General features: G+C 45.7%; 1 protein-coding gene across 3 annotated transcripts; it reads right to left on the reverse strand.

The window, feature by feature from the left end:
* Positions 1-310: 310 nt before the first annotated feature.
* On the reverse strand, positions 311-11486 carry prmt8b (protein arginine methyltransferase 8b; the record flags this gene model as incomplete). Of its 3 annotated transcripts, none has more annotated exons than XM_080022057.1 (10): positions 311-394; positions 605-726; positions 2274-2424; positions 4767-4882; positions 5840-5927; positions 6775-6917; positions 7246-7309; positions 9206-9361; positions 10102-10317; positions 11418-11486. In XM_080022057.1, the coding sequence occupies 10 exons, from the start codon at positions 11484-11486 to the stop codon at positions 311-313; spliced, it is 1209 nt and encodes a 402-aa protein (XP_079878183.1). The 3 variants fall into 3 exon arrangements, with proteins under 3 accessions (XP_079878183.1, XP_079878182.1, XP_079878181.1); XM_080022056.1 differs by having other exon boundaries at positions 10102-10323; XM_080022055.1 differs by having other exon boundaries at positions 10102-10326.
* Between the last annotated feature and the right edge of the window lie 3395 nt (positions 11487-14881).

Below are 14881 nucleotides of genomic sequence, written 5' to 3' on the forward strand. Positions count from 1 at the left end.
TACTGATACTCCTAGCATTTCAGAAAAACTACATGAATGAAAATCAAGTTAATTTCAGATATTATAATTCAACAAAGTGCCCAAGGCGATCATCGATGGTTCATATGATGGCACTATTGCTCTTCGGTACTTTTTAAATTCTAGTGACATCACTGAGGTGCTGGCATGACGACACCCAATCGGATGTGTCCGTTGAACTTTGCTGGCCGACAGGAACGCTTCCTCGGAAAAAGCCGCCAACCTTCCTCCTCCTCTTGAAGATGAGTCTGGAGGAGCCGAGGGGTCGGCCCGTACCGTGGCCTCGGTGTTCCTAACGCATTTTATAGTCATGAGAAATGGCCGCCTCACATAGCTGTCCTTTAAAGTCCAGCTCCAGGGTGAACTCCAGGTCACGCTATTGGGGATAAAAAAAATAATTTTAAAATAGGAAGAAATTTAATGAAATCGTAATTTGCAAGCGGAGCTCATCTACATTGCAATTTTTTTTTTTTTAATTCAACTTGGACTGCTTTATATTTAACAATCTGCACATTCTGCCAAAAAATACAGTTTGGAGTTGCGTAGGCGGCCACCCGACTCTATTTTTTCCCCCGCTTCATCTCACCACGTTCTTCTCGTTGGGCCTGAGCGTGACGCTGCCAAAGATCTCCTCTCCCTTCTTGACCGTCAAATAGTCCTCCAGGTAAAACACCGTCTGCTTCCAGTGGGTGCTCGCGGCATCCGGAGCTGGGGCCGAGGAAAGGGAGGGCGTGTTGGAAGAAGGCAAACAAGGGAAGTTGAAACGCAGGGGGAGTAAAAAGATGGGAAACTCCAGGGTTTTTTGTTTTTTTTTAACCTACGCCTCATTCTCATCCCGAGCAGCAGCAGCAGAATCTTTTAAATCGATCCAAGAGTGTCCTGATCACCCTGTTGGGGGTTATTTCGCGATAATTATTACGCAACATTATCCCGCTTATTACATGGCTTCTGACTACTACCTAGGGGAGACAAGGGAAATTAATCCAGGCAATGAGAAGTGGTTGCCTGTGAACGGTCGTTATTATCACACAGCAGTCATTGCTCAAAAACAATTGACTTTCGAAATTCATTGCCGCTTGTCGACCAATCAGAGTCGAGTAGCCCACGGAACCGTGCAATAACGAAGGAGTAGGATCAGCTGGGGCGACTGACAACAAAATCACCGGCGTTTTCCTTTAAGGAACAGAATAGACAAATCTATACGGCGTAACCGGACTCGGATGGCCGCCAGGTTAGAGTTTGCGATCCCGGATCGACACGCGGGCGCGCGACGATCGAACGATAAAAAAAAAAACCGCAGAGATCTTCATGATTTTCAGCGGCTCCAGGATCGCGGCAACGAAGGGTAAAAAGGGAGAATAAAAGCGCAGGGGTCGCAGAGACGGCCGCGCCCAGCAGGAGGGAAATGAAGGACAGGGAACAGAGGGCCGCTTCATTGATACTTAGCCTCAGGCCCGACAGACCCCATCCAATCAGAGATCCTCCTCTCCACAATATTACATAAGCGGTGAGCGATGGGTGCATGGAGATATTATCATAAACTTATATAATCTCTCAGTCACTGTCTCCGAGGTAACTGTTATCCAGCCCGCGTCATCAATACTGACTTGAGACTCTATTTGCAGGAAGGAATTGTGTGCCTTTACTGGCCCCATGCAATGTGTGCTGCATGCAAGGGCCAATCGACAGCGGCCAAAAGTGGTTTTCGGGAGAATTAGGACTGTCTAGAATGGCTTCTTGTGGCAGAACCTGTAGTATCTTCCATCCGCCGTCGATCGCGCATATCAAGAGTATAGGATGGCAAAGGATCAGGCGCTTAAGCCGCGACGCCGAGGTTGTAGCTTGTGTGGAGGAGGTACGCCCAGTACTTTACCCAGCGCGATAACATTTTTGATTCTTCTCCTCGATCCGGTTCGATTCTCTGATCCACAATGTACAGATTATGCAATTATCAGGGTTGATTAAACCACTTAGAAATGTTTCGAACATTTTTGTAGCAACGCTCGAAATTGTTTTACTGCAATTACATGACACATTGATCGTCGCTATTCACCCAAAAATAAACGGCGCAAATGTCAGCCTCCCATGAGATGAGATCTTTGTTACTTGTATTAGTCACAATTGGCAACACACCCAAAGGCTTGAGCGTAGCTGTCCATATGATCGTTGAGAGGGATTGTTAAGCGTGTCAAACCTCATCTGAGCACCAGCCCTCTAGCAGAAATCGCTCTGTGACCGTCGCTTTTTTTTTTTACCAGTGGAGAACCCGGTCTTCTTGTGACATTTGGTGAACTCGATGTTGAAGTAGGTGACCAGCGCGTGGACGTAGTCGTTTCTCTGGATCTGCAGGCAGAAGGCCGACGTGAAGGACAGGTCCTCTGGCTTCACAGTGTAGATGTCCACCTCCTACGGCAAAAAGCAAAGGGCCCAAGCAGAGCACACTGATTATTGATTATATCTTTCCTGTGTATTGTGTGTGCGTGTGTGTGTACGTGCCTGATTGTGTGTATGAGAGTATGAAATGGTTAGAACCAACAGGTTAAATCACGGCGGGCGAAGCCGAGCCTGTTCACAGTACACATGCTGCGTGGGCGTCTCCCACCGCCACCTCCCCTACCCTCGAGCAATAGTGTGTGAGTGTGTGTGTGCATGTGTTAGCAAAGCTTTTGAGCATTCACTCGCCCACTTGGCCCGCTTCGCTTTCCATCAGCGTGTGTGGTTTTCGGAGTGAGGGAAAGCTAAAGTCAAGATGGCACATTCTTGCCACCGCTCGCTCCCACGATAACGCTCATAATCGAAGCAGCCGCTACCTGTCAGGAATTACAAAGCTCTCCAAAAATAGGTGTGCGGGCCTTTGCGTCTCTGCTTTGCATGCAAATGACGTGGTGTTCTAGTGGAGCGGGAGCGATTAATATTTTTTTCTACAGTGCAACCTGTTCATCTCGCCTCGCCTCACCCTCAAAGTGGACGTCAAATAGAGCTACAGCCACGTGGCGCCAGCGTGACAGATTGTGATTTAACGCCCGTGTCCTTTCCAATGACACCACGCCACAATACACACAAGTTGTCCCAAAACAAAAAAAAAAACGTGCGAGCCATCAGCGGCAGTTTTAATCAAAACCCCCATTCGAACAGTGTACGTTTTATGGTGGGTTCTGCTGCAATAAAAAGACATTCTCTGGTCTATTCGTACAGGATTTACAATTTCTGCCATTTCCTCCGGAATTCGCGGCGAATGTTAAGGACGCCAACTGGACTTCTGCACTGAAAAAGGTCATCTGCATTCTAGAAGGTAATCTGAATTATAGAAAAATAAACTGAATTATAGAAGGCAATCTGCATTAGAGAGGGTAATCTGAATTAAAGAGGGTAATCTGCATTAGAGAAGGTCATCTGAATTATAGAAGGTAATCTGAATTAAAGAGGGTGATCTGTATTAAAGAGGGTAATCTGCATTAGAGAAGGCAAATGGAATTAAAGAAGGTAATCTGAATTAAAGAGCGTTATCTGAATAAAAGTAGGTAATCTGAATTAAAGAGCGTTATCTGAATAAAAGTAGGTAATCTGAATTAAAGAAGGTCATCTGAATTAAAGAGGGTAATCTGAATTAGAAAAGGAAATGTAAACAAAAAAAGAAGAAAAGGAAATGTAATTAAAGAAGGTAACCTGAATTAAAGATTGTAATTTGAAATAAAGAGGGTAATCTGCATTAGAGAAGGTAAACCAAATCATAGACGGTAATGCGAGCCAAACTCAAGCCTGCAAATTGCCCCTCTTCGGAAACCAAGGTCACCGAGGCGACGTCCTCCGTTTTTTATGAAGTCTCTGCGCAGGTTAGTATGTGGGTAGATGGATCATTCGGTGGATGGATGGATTTACGGATGAGTGAATGGACAGATTTAGGAGAGCATCGGAGAAATTACGGGGCAGAGCCGCTCGGGCCGACACGAGCGCAAACGACCCCCTCGAACTTTGAAAAGCTGGGTCGTGCTTCGCCAAGTGGCGGGGAGACCTTTCGCGTTTCCGCGCCGCGGATTCGTCGCACCGCGCCGGCGTGACATTTCCACAGTGCGCATTGAGGAGCCCCGTGGGCGGGGGGGGGCGCCCATTCAGCGTGGCGCAGAGCAAACGCGAAGAGAGGAGGGAAATACATCGGGGAGGAAAATGTAGATTCGGCGTCGTCAAACCCCCGAATTGGGAAGGTGGGGTTGAACGGAGAGAAGGAGCTGTACAAAAGCATCAAGAGTCGAAAGGGATAGAGAGGCTCGTTGACCGTTTCGCAGCGTTGTTTTTTTTTTTGTTGTTTTTTTTTATCTGATGAAAGACAAGCCACTCTTGTGTCCTTAGCCATGGCAACAGATTTTGAGTGTCAGTTCTCTCTCGAAAAACTCCCATTATCTGCGAGAAATAAGGTCGCTGCGGAACAGGTGTATTCAGTGGCTCTCCATTTTTATCTCTAGATTTCGGGGCTGGGGGGGGATTATTGCATAATGCAGTGCATCACACAAAGGATTAAAGGTTTCCCTGTTTGGCTTTTATCTCAGACAGGTTGAAAGCGGGAGACAAGATGACGGACGTGTCAGAGAGAAAATACGATCACAAAGCCCTTTGTCTCGGTGTAATGTAGACACACATCCACCGTACAAACATCACCGTGCGTACACCAGTGGTGGGAGACAACAACACGCCCGCGCATGCACGCACACACACACACACGCACGCACGCACGCGCACGCACGCACACTGACCTTCAGCAGGCAGGAGTTGGTCACCACCTGCTTGGGGTCCACCACGTCCACTAGGGGCTCTCGGATCGCCACGTTACGGATGCAGCTCATGTCAAAGCCGTACACGTTCTCCCACCCTGTGAACACGCGTGCACACACACACACACACACACACAAAAATGTTTTAATTTTGGAATCGTGCTTTATCCTCACCGTGCACTGCGCAAAAGTGTCCTCTCTCTTGCGGCCTGAAAATACACCCTCAAACTTTCTCTGTCTCCAGCTCCTCTCTGGAGAGAGCGACGAGGCCTCTGGAAATAGACTCTGTGGCCGTCTGTGTCTATTACTGTATTAAGAGTATGCGTGTATTAGTGTATTTCCTATTTGTTTTGGGTGGGTGCAAACACACCAAATAGGTTTGTCCGCCCCCGCTCCATGTTTTTCTCCTTTCTTTATTTTTCTTTGTTGCTGTTGTCACATGGGCCAAACGCCTTGACTGTGATGGAGCGGAGGAGGAGATATGCCGACAGTGTAGCGAGCCTAAAAAAAACACCGCAGCAAAGGGTTTGAGTGGGTGAGTGCGTGCGTGTGTGTGTGTGTGTGTGCGTGTATGTGTGTGTGCGTGTGTGTGGGGGTGTGCTGGTGTGCGTGTGTGTAAATCAGAAAGTAAATACTTTTTAAAATAAATCCCTCCAATTGAATTTAGCAATGCTGTTTGGACTTGCAGGAGTCATTATAGAAGGTTTTACACACAGTTATTTACCAAAAATACAATGAGGTTTCATAATATCTTCCTATTTTAGTCAGTGTGTTGTGGTGCTTCAACGTTATTTTATTATGTTGTATTTCCTTCAATGTCCTAGCATATCTCTTCATTTATTAAAATGACATGTCATATGTCCTTGTGCCTGGTTCTTCTACAATTTCCTCTTCGTGGAATCTTATAATGGCAGCCGTGTCGGCGTGATTTCCCAGGAAATTTTGAAATCTGATTTATCGCACCTCGGAAATGAAATAATATCCTCGATCCAAAATCGAAAGTGAGACAGAGAGCGGAAAGCGATCCATTGAAAATGGAAGCGGGGGTAACTCACAGTGGATCTTAAAGTCCTTGTACTGCCGGTCCTCGATGGCCACCACGTAGAGCGCCGCCCGGTCCGGGAACATCAGGCCCCCGGGTTTCTGAGTGACGGGGAGGTTTCAGGTCTCAAAGTTGCCCGCACAAATCGTCCCCATCTTCGGCTTTACACCGAATCCAACAAACAACCAAGACTCACCGAAAGACTCCTTCATTTCTATCGAGAGTCAGATTCCTCACACAAAACACCCATGGTGCGGGATTTCCGCATCCAAACAGGGCTCCCGATGCATTATTTTTAATTTTTTGGAACTGGGGTTAAGCTGGCTCTACAGCAAATCCACATAAAACAGTAGGGTCAAGCCCCTTGGTGGCCGCCGGATCTGCAACAATACTGTCTCTTCTCGCGGCTTTCTTTTTGCTGTTTTTACAAAACTCGTCTTTGCCGTTTCCACTGAATAAAAGGAAGCTAATGCACGCTTCATATAGTGCTTGAAAAGAGCTCAAATAACTTTATTTCCGATTTTTTTTTTTACCTTGTTATTTAAAAAATAAACCTTTTTATTCGCTAAATTAACTGATAAAGCAACAGATTTATTGATGGTGAATACAGGAACACCCAATGTTGTATGTTCATTTGAAATATATATACAGCATATAAAATATATATATTTATAAGGCGTACCTACGTAACTTGCAGTTCAAATTACGTTACAACAACGACGCTTGGCAGTTGCTTAGCAACAAGAGCTTCCGGTCGTACTGTCGAACCGAAAGTTACTGCAACAGTTGAAAATCCAGGATCGTTTTTCTGATTCAGTGTAAAGCCAGCTTGAGTCGGTTTTCTTGACCTCGAGCCGCCTCAAGTGTTTTTAGGTGTGTTTTAGGTAATGTACCCTATAGTACATTACTACACACACACATGCACACACACACACGCACACAACGTACCAGCCATTTATCCCGGGCGAAGATGACCGTGTTGAGCATGGACTCGTAGAACAGGCAGTAACCCATCCACTCGGAGATGATGATGTCCACCTTCTCCACGGGCAGCTCCACCTCCTCCACCTTGCCGTTAAAGATGGTGATGACTGCAGGGGGGGTACACAAGACGGCATCCAATGCAGCTCTCTGTGACAGGCTTATTGCAATCAGTAATTAAGGAAGGTCTGTACTGAATGTCTTGGTATATATCACGATATACATATGAGACTAGATAATGATAACACTGTGATATAGTTAAATGTTGTCTTTAAGGTTGCATTGCATACTAATGCACTTTTCGTAGACTGTTCAAGCTGTTGTGATTGCTTGGTCGAATACGAGAGGCTTGTAAGCAGATGTCAAAACTGGGACTGGCATCGTGGCAATCGTGCTGTATATCACAACTCTTAAATTGTCTCTACCAATAGGACTCACCATTGTGCAGATGATTGGACTTGATAATCCTCTCCGAATATTCTGATATGCTTGAACATTCAATCTGCAGACACAGGAAAACAACCAAAGATGTAGTCACAGCGGTCATCCACAGCCTGGAAAGTCACTGAGAAAACAGTGAAAATTGCGTTGCAGGCAGTCGTTATTGGATCGGGAATAAGGTTTTCGAATAACATGGTGTTGGTTATGGTTGGATTTGAAATACTCGACATGAACTCGTATTAACAGTATGCGGTTTTATCACCACCTCCTCTACCGCACCCTTAAAGGCTGTAGTCATAAATTGTGTCTGTGTGTGTGTCAGCATGCCGACGACGTCTTATGTGAGGGAGTAGTGACCACAAAATGGAGGGCAAAAGATAAGCCCTCGAGAACAATTCTGTTCAATCAACCAATCGGTGGTTGAAGTTAAGACGCATCTGATGCAGGCCGGCTTTTATTGGTGCTAAACTGAGGCTTACCTCTGAAGTCATATCTCACCCTGACACCGCGTGGGGCGTGTAAAGACGTTTTTCTATCACGAAGCTTGAAAATAATATGGGGGAGACCAGAGAGATTATAGATCAAAGTGAAGGTGAACCACTTTAGTGACTTAGCGAGCCGAGCGTGTCACATGGCGCTGCCCCCCCTATTTTCACAAAAAAAGGAAGAAAGGAAATTAAATGATGAAATGATAATCAGACCAAGCCATTTGAAAAGTACTGGCTCCGGCAGCTCCTCTCCCTCCGTTCTTTGTCTAAGATTAAACGCAACAGATATACACAGCCCAATAAAACTAAAATAAAATTACATAAAATAGATTTGAGAAAAGTAATAAAATTTAAAAAAAAAAAGAATAATCATAGCTGCAGGCAGTAATACACGGGGTCCAGTTGAGTTGTGTTTGGTGCGTTTTACAGTTTCCCGGGTTCTCTGAAACGCAGCACGATTTTCGAAGTTTACGTTGACGGCCGCATCGGCTCACTCCCGGTCCGCTGTCTCCTGGTCGCTCGTCTCCCGGGGCAACCACTATGCGGTCTACACAGCGCAACCCTCCTGTCTTAAAAAAACAACTGTCCATGTTTGCCGGTGAACCAGAACTTCTCATTGTAATAATTCACTGTGTTGTCTGTGGAAATAAAGCTGCACTCTCAGTGACGGACAGCTGACCGCTGCCACGGCAACAATGACGGAGTGATGTCTTTCTGTGATTTTCCATAATTTTCCGGGTCCTAGTTTTGCGATACGTTCCGAGTACATGAAACGCATCATGACCTCCCACCGTTTATATGTTACAACTTAAAAAACTGTGGCCACAACGCCACATCGAACAGGGGGTTAGATGCAAACAGAATGCCTTTATTTACAAAAAGAGCGAGAGTGAGACACCTACACACGCGCGCGATTTGTAACCACTACAGAGGGATGGAGTCACTACTCAGCTCACGCAATGTAAATGTGCGTTTCGAAGCCACAGCCTGCACATAGACACAGTAAGGAATTGGATGGTGATGTCACAAGGGTCCTTAATCCACAAGCTCATCTCACTCCACCACCCAGTGGGAAGTTTTAGAATCTTGGCGTATCGGCGATGCACAAACGTTCGGCTACTTCCGTTCAAATTTGCCAAACAATGCATTTATGTCATGTCTAAATAAGCCCTTTTTATGTCTTACTTTTAGTATCACTATTTCGTATCAAAATAGTTATTTGTGTGTAGCAACTCAACTGTGTTATGTTTGTTCATAGTATCTCATTAATAAATTGTGTTTGAAATGCATTCATAAAATTAAAGATATTAACAATTTTTCAAAAATTGCTGTGTTTTGTAATAATTCTCTTATATTCAAATACTACACATTAATGCTATTTTAAGACCTTTTGAACTTGAACTACAACCCTGTAATGTATGTGTTGAGCGGTGACAGTCAATTCCCTTCTGCCGGTGTTGAACTCTCACCCCATACACATGTTTGGCACCGGCGTTGGCAGCGAACATGGAGAGGATCCCCGTGCCGCTGCCCACGTCGAGGACGATCTTATCCTTGAACACGTGCTTGTTGTGGTACATGGCATTCCGGTACGTCAGTGTCCGCACCTCATCTTTCAGCATCTCCTGCCCAGTTCCAAGTGGGAAAAGAGAACGTTGATCAATTTTACGAAAATATAATTGACCCATTATTTCTGTTGCGTTATGGAGAGCATAGGAGCATAGGAACTCTGATACCTGCCATCTGAAGAGTAAGTTACATAAACAATATACACGAGATAGTGTGTACGCTATGGCAGCAGTGGGCTGTAAGCACACAGCTTCCTAAGCGTGTAATTACATAATGCTTTATTCATAGCGAATGAGATTGCAGTGTGTGGAAACATTTTGGCCAAACACGAGCCGAGGCAACAGCATTTTCGAAATAGTCAGCTCAGGAGATCAAGTGATACCCATATCCCTAATCCCATTCAAAGTATCACACTTTCTTCGCCTCTCCTATTGCACTATTTTCTATTCAGGACACTTCCTCTGTCTAGAAGTAGACAAAAACCTGACCCACATGCTAAATCTGGACCGTAGTTAAAAGGCTATATGTCCCCAAAACATTTGCCAACCCCACCCAATCCAGGTCATTAACTAGGCTATCGCTACATAATTCTGCATAAGAATTCCCTGTAGAGTGCTGTAAAGGTAGGCCATAGAGTCAAGTCAAGTTATTCTTTGAGGATAGAATATGGACAATAGCTTTTGTTCAGGTACTCTTAACAGGAAACAGGTTATGTATTTTTGATTTTTTTTTTTGGTAGAGAAAATCACTGACCTGGTCTGAAATGTCGTCGCCTGACCTTTGAGCCACAACTTACCTCATGTATGCCGAAATGGGCATAAGAATCAAAGTAGTAGTCTCTTGACGTCATTTCTTCTGGGCAAAGGAACTTTCCGATCTTGCCTCGGCCGGGGCAGATGGACAGTGCTGCTACATGAGGTGTGTGGGGTGGACAGGGCACGTGGTTGGTTGTAGGCACTGGTTTGGGCAAAGGAGAGGGCTGGGCAGACTGAGACATGGGGGAAGAGGTCGGCTGTTGCCGCTTTTTGGAAAATGAGGGAACGAAAACAAAGAATGAAAAAACAGATTGTCAGGATTGTGAATTGTACTGAATCTATGACCATAAACCAGCAGCATACTTAGATGTTTTTTTTTCTTCTAATAGAGTTAAAATCGTGCATATAAAATTTTAGTTTCTTTTAACCTACTCACATCTCTGGTATAACGAAATGCTTTTCCTAAAAATATATATATTTATTTAACATTTTCTTTTATTTTTTTGTACAATTCTTTCCCTTTCCCCAAAATCATCCCGCGAGCTGAATTGAACCTATCCAATCTGGACCGTGGGCCATATTTTTTTGACCCCCCTGATTTTACTCCGTAAATCCAATAGGCAGGCTACATTTAGACACTGCCACTCTTCCGAGGAAGACTCATTCAGGAGCAAGCAGCTTTGAAACATAACTGAGGACATGCCCTTTCGGACAAGAATTCTGCAAAACAATGAGCCTCGTCCACTGTCCTGCAACGGGACGTGGTGAGTGATGCGGGTGGGACGCCGTACACCTTTTTCGGGACCACGGACAGCACACACTAGGTGAAACCTATACTATTTCAGGACCACGGACAGCGCACACACACACACGCACACACACACACACACACACACACACACACACACACACACACACACACTCGGTGAAGCCTATACCTTTGCAGGTCCACGGACAGCACCACGGTATGTCAGGACATGCGCCGTTTCAGGACCTTTTCAGCACCACGGACAGCACCCCCCACGGAAAAAGATCCCGCATAGCGTGTGCAGCGTGTGTCACACAGCGCACCCGTCGAACACAGCACACACACACACACACACACACACACACACACACTGAGCGCGCTGTACGGTCCGGTCGCGAAAGCCTTGAATTGGTCAGACCATATGAGTGCATCAGCGGCATTCTTCCACTATCACCGGCACCGCGCGGGCTCTCCTCGCAAATGCACTTATTTGCGCGCACGCCGTGAATTCAAGATACGAGGTTGCAAATGACCGACTCGATTCCATTTAACGCGACTTGTCACCTCGGAAAAGCGGGATTGCCACATGCAGCCGGGTGCAGGACGTACCTCCGGATGGTCCGCCTCCGCCATCTTCCTCCGTAGCAGCAGGCACCGCGAAGAATGCCTCAGTCCCATGGGGGGAGCACCAGGCAAGCGGATCCACTAACTCTTGAAGGGGGGGGGGGAACCTTATGAATTGCAGCTATGCGGTTCGGGAAATAGGCGCGCCTTATTATCCGCGCACTCGCTAAAATGTTACAACTCGGTAGAGGAGTGCGTGGATCAAATTGGGATTTTTCTTATTATCGTTATCACCTGGCTGACCTCGTCCAAAGTTGCTCGTTTACCGGTGCGTGGCGAAACGTCCGACGTTTCATGCTGTGAAGCGTGTTCACACAGCGTCACCCGAGCGGTCCAAGGACGCGCCGGAGTCCCTCCGCGCAAAAGTCACACACACACCTGCAAAGTGTCCGCCGCCTGAGCCGCCGCTTCTCCTCCTCGCGACCACTGGATCCTTTCATCCATTAAAAAGTGACGGAGCTCCACACGTCCATGTTCACGCCAAACACCCGCCGCGCTGCGCTACTCTGGAACGAGCGCGCGTAAATCTCCCCCCCCACCCCCCACCCCGGTGGAGAGGTCGCGCAAATCCCGCGCGTTATTCCGACTCCGACTCCCCCGGAAGAAAGTTACGGCTGGACTGGGACCGGATTGGAGATCCCGGGCATCGTGCTCGACAAGCTTCGGTGTGGAACGACACGACCCCCCCCCCCCCCCCCCCCCCCCCGCGCCCCCCCCCCCCCCACCCCCGATGTAAAATCTCAGCTTCCCACGCGTCAGATGCCGCTTTTTACACCTATCCCACGGCGGAGGGAATATGCTGTCCGCCAGCCAATCAGATCCCGCGCTCCGGAGCTCTCGGCAGAATCCCTCCACGGAGGCGATCCCGACGAGTGTAACAAGTGTCCTTCCGTGCGTGTATTTTCTCTGTGTGGCTGCAGCCAGGGACCCCGGAATGAGGGCGGCCAGGTGGTGGATGAGGACGCTGTGATTCTCTGCGCTATAGGCCGATACCGGAGTGTCAGATAGTTGGTGTTAGTCTCACTCACTCACTCACTCACTGATGACTATGGATTTCTCTGCTTGATTCTGATTTAAAAAAAATATGTACGTGAAATGGAATTCAGCAAATTTGGAAACAAGCAAGTAAGAATAAAATAGAAATAGAACGATAAAACAGATAAGAAATAACAGGTTGCAATTTAAATTTAAAAGGGGCCTTCACAATAATACTTTTCAGAAAGGCATAGTGTGCTGTTCTTTTCAGTCGTTTCAGTTTGATTTCGGGGAGCTCTTCCACTTCTTGATCAAGTTCCCTCTTGCAGGCAGGAAACTGCCCTTCCCACAGTCTCAATGGACCGATTGCAATCAACAAAAGTCCTCTCCCAGTCCTTATTTGGAGTGAGTGTTGTTGCAAAATTGCAAAGGAAATCACGATGGTCCCCAGGACCATGACCATCGCTTCAAGTCGGTGAACCTCCTTTAAAGTTCAGAGATTTGCATCTTCAGTTCTTTGATAAGTTCTTATGCTCTCTCCCTTTCAATCTTCTCGACAAGCTCAGTGACCAGTGACCAGTCTATAATTTCTTCCCCAGCTTCTCGCCTACTGGCATCTAGTGATCTTTCAAAGTCGTAAATATTCTCAGACCATAACGTGATCATTGATTGGTTCGGTCTCCTTCGTTTTTGCAAACGCGATCGTTTCGCGATTTGGGATCCTTAACGTTACACAGGACACAAATACAGGTTCGGTCAGTCCGACAGTATAGCACAGTTTACCTGTTGTGCGTCTTGCACACCCTGGCCTCCCGATTCCCACCTAATAATTCCTTGAAATTAAAGGCCAACTCTGATACAAGAGTATCGACTCGGGGGTCATGTTTTATTAAATGCCTGCTCCTGCACAACCTGCACTAACCGACGTCCTTGCTGCTCCAGTAGCTATGGATACATGCTTTGCAGAAGTTGTGTCCACACTGTGTCGTGGCCAGCTCAGTGAAGATGTCGAGGCAGGTGGAACACGACAACTGCTTCTCAGTTAGCACAGCTGGAAGCAGACAGGTCATTTCACTTACCCCAGATTTAAAGTGTGATTTAGCCTGAGATTATGCGTAATCTGTGAGTGCGACGCCGCCCCTATGTGTGAGGCACTAGAACTAGAGGGGATGCTGAATAAATCACTCACTAACTGTAGAGTGACGACGTCTAGTGCTCCTCTCTACTGGGTTACTGCTGTTGTTTAGTGACGTGTATGTGTCTGATGGACGGCACACTGCTATGTAATGTTGTCTGGGTAGGCTGGTTGTCGCCAGCAGAGGTGACCACCACAGAGTCCAGTTCCTAATGACGTACTAGCTAATTCAATTCCCGAGGGGGTAAAAAGGAAAACAGGACACGGACAGGACATGAGAGCTGAGATGCTTGAAGATTATGAAATAAGCCCGCACATTACATAATACTGCCCAATACATTGTTTTGTTTGTAATTATAGGCCTACCTTCTGGCTGTTTTGCGATTTATAATTTTGTTATTGTTCTGAAATCGAGTACGGTATTTCCATTCCCTGGAAAGAAAAAAAAGGTTTGCTTTTTTTTCTTTACTTACAATTTATTTTCAACACTGATAATCACTACAACCTTGTTTCATGGGTCCAGCTTGCATTTTAAAGGTAACATTAACAGGTATACAATGGCCGGAATTCAATTGAAGATTGGCTATGCTCACCATGTTATCCTTCCTCTTCGGGCCCTCAGAGGTCAGAAGTTCACAACATAAACAGTGTACTTTACAGAATGAAAAACCCTCCGATGATGTACGGCCCGTCAATCCCAACCGCTCGAGCAGATGAGATGAGGGCTGGCACGTCAGCGTTTTACATCGTCAGGTTAAATTTACGTCATGTTTTTTTTATACAGAAGGACTGATTTATTTTCCAATTTTCCAATTATTTCCAATTGTTAATATTTAACACAATCATTTTCTCATGTTTGTCATACATTGGGTATTATTGATGTGTGTGTTGTTGGTTTTTTTTTTAAATGGAATGTACATTTTATAATTTTCCAAATGAAACATGTCAAATAAATGACTGCTGTCCTTCTCTTTAATTCTAATTCCCTTTGTATGCATTTATAGTAAATTAACTAACTCCATTCAGGCTCTGCAGTAATAATACAAAAGTACTTTGACACTACTTAAGTACATTATCTGTACTGACTTAAGCATACCCAGTTTCACTGTTACTCCACTGCATCTCAAAGCAAACATCCATACTATTCAGTCTCCTACATATATCACACTTTTTTTCTTTTAAAATCAGGATCTAGATGAGCACATTGCTATGGCATCCCCTATACTATCCCAGAGCAAAATCTAGAGCAATGCTTTCGAGTAATAAGTAATATGAGAAGCACGTCTTTACTTTTAATACTTTTTGTACATTTTTAAGCGTAGTTATTAGAAACAGAAAA

Source organism: Zeus faber (genome assembly GCF_960531495.2).
Source record: "Zeus faber genome assembly, chromosome: 21".
Lineage (NCBI taxonomy): Eukaryota > Metazoa > Chordata > Actinopteri > Zeiformes > Zeidae > Zeus > Zeus faber.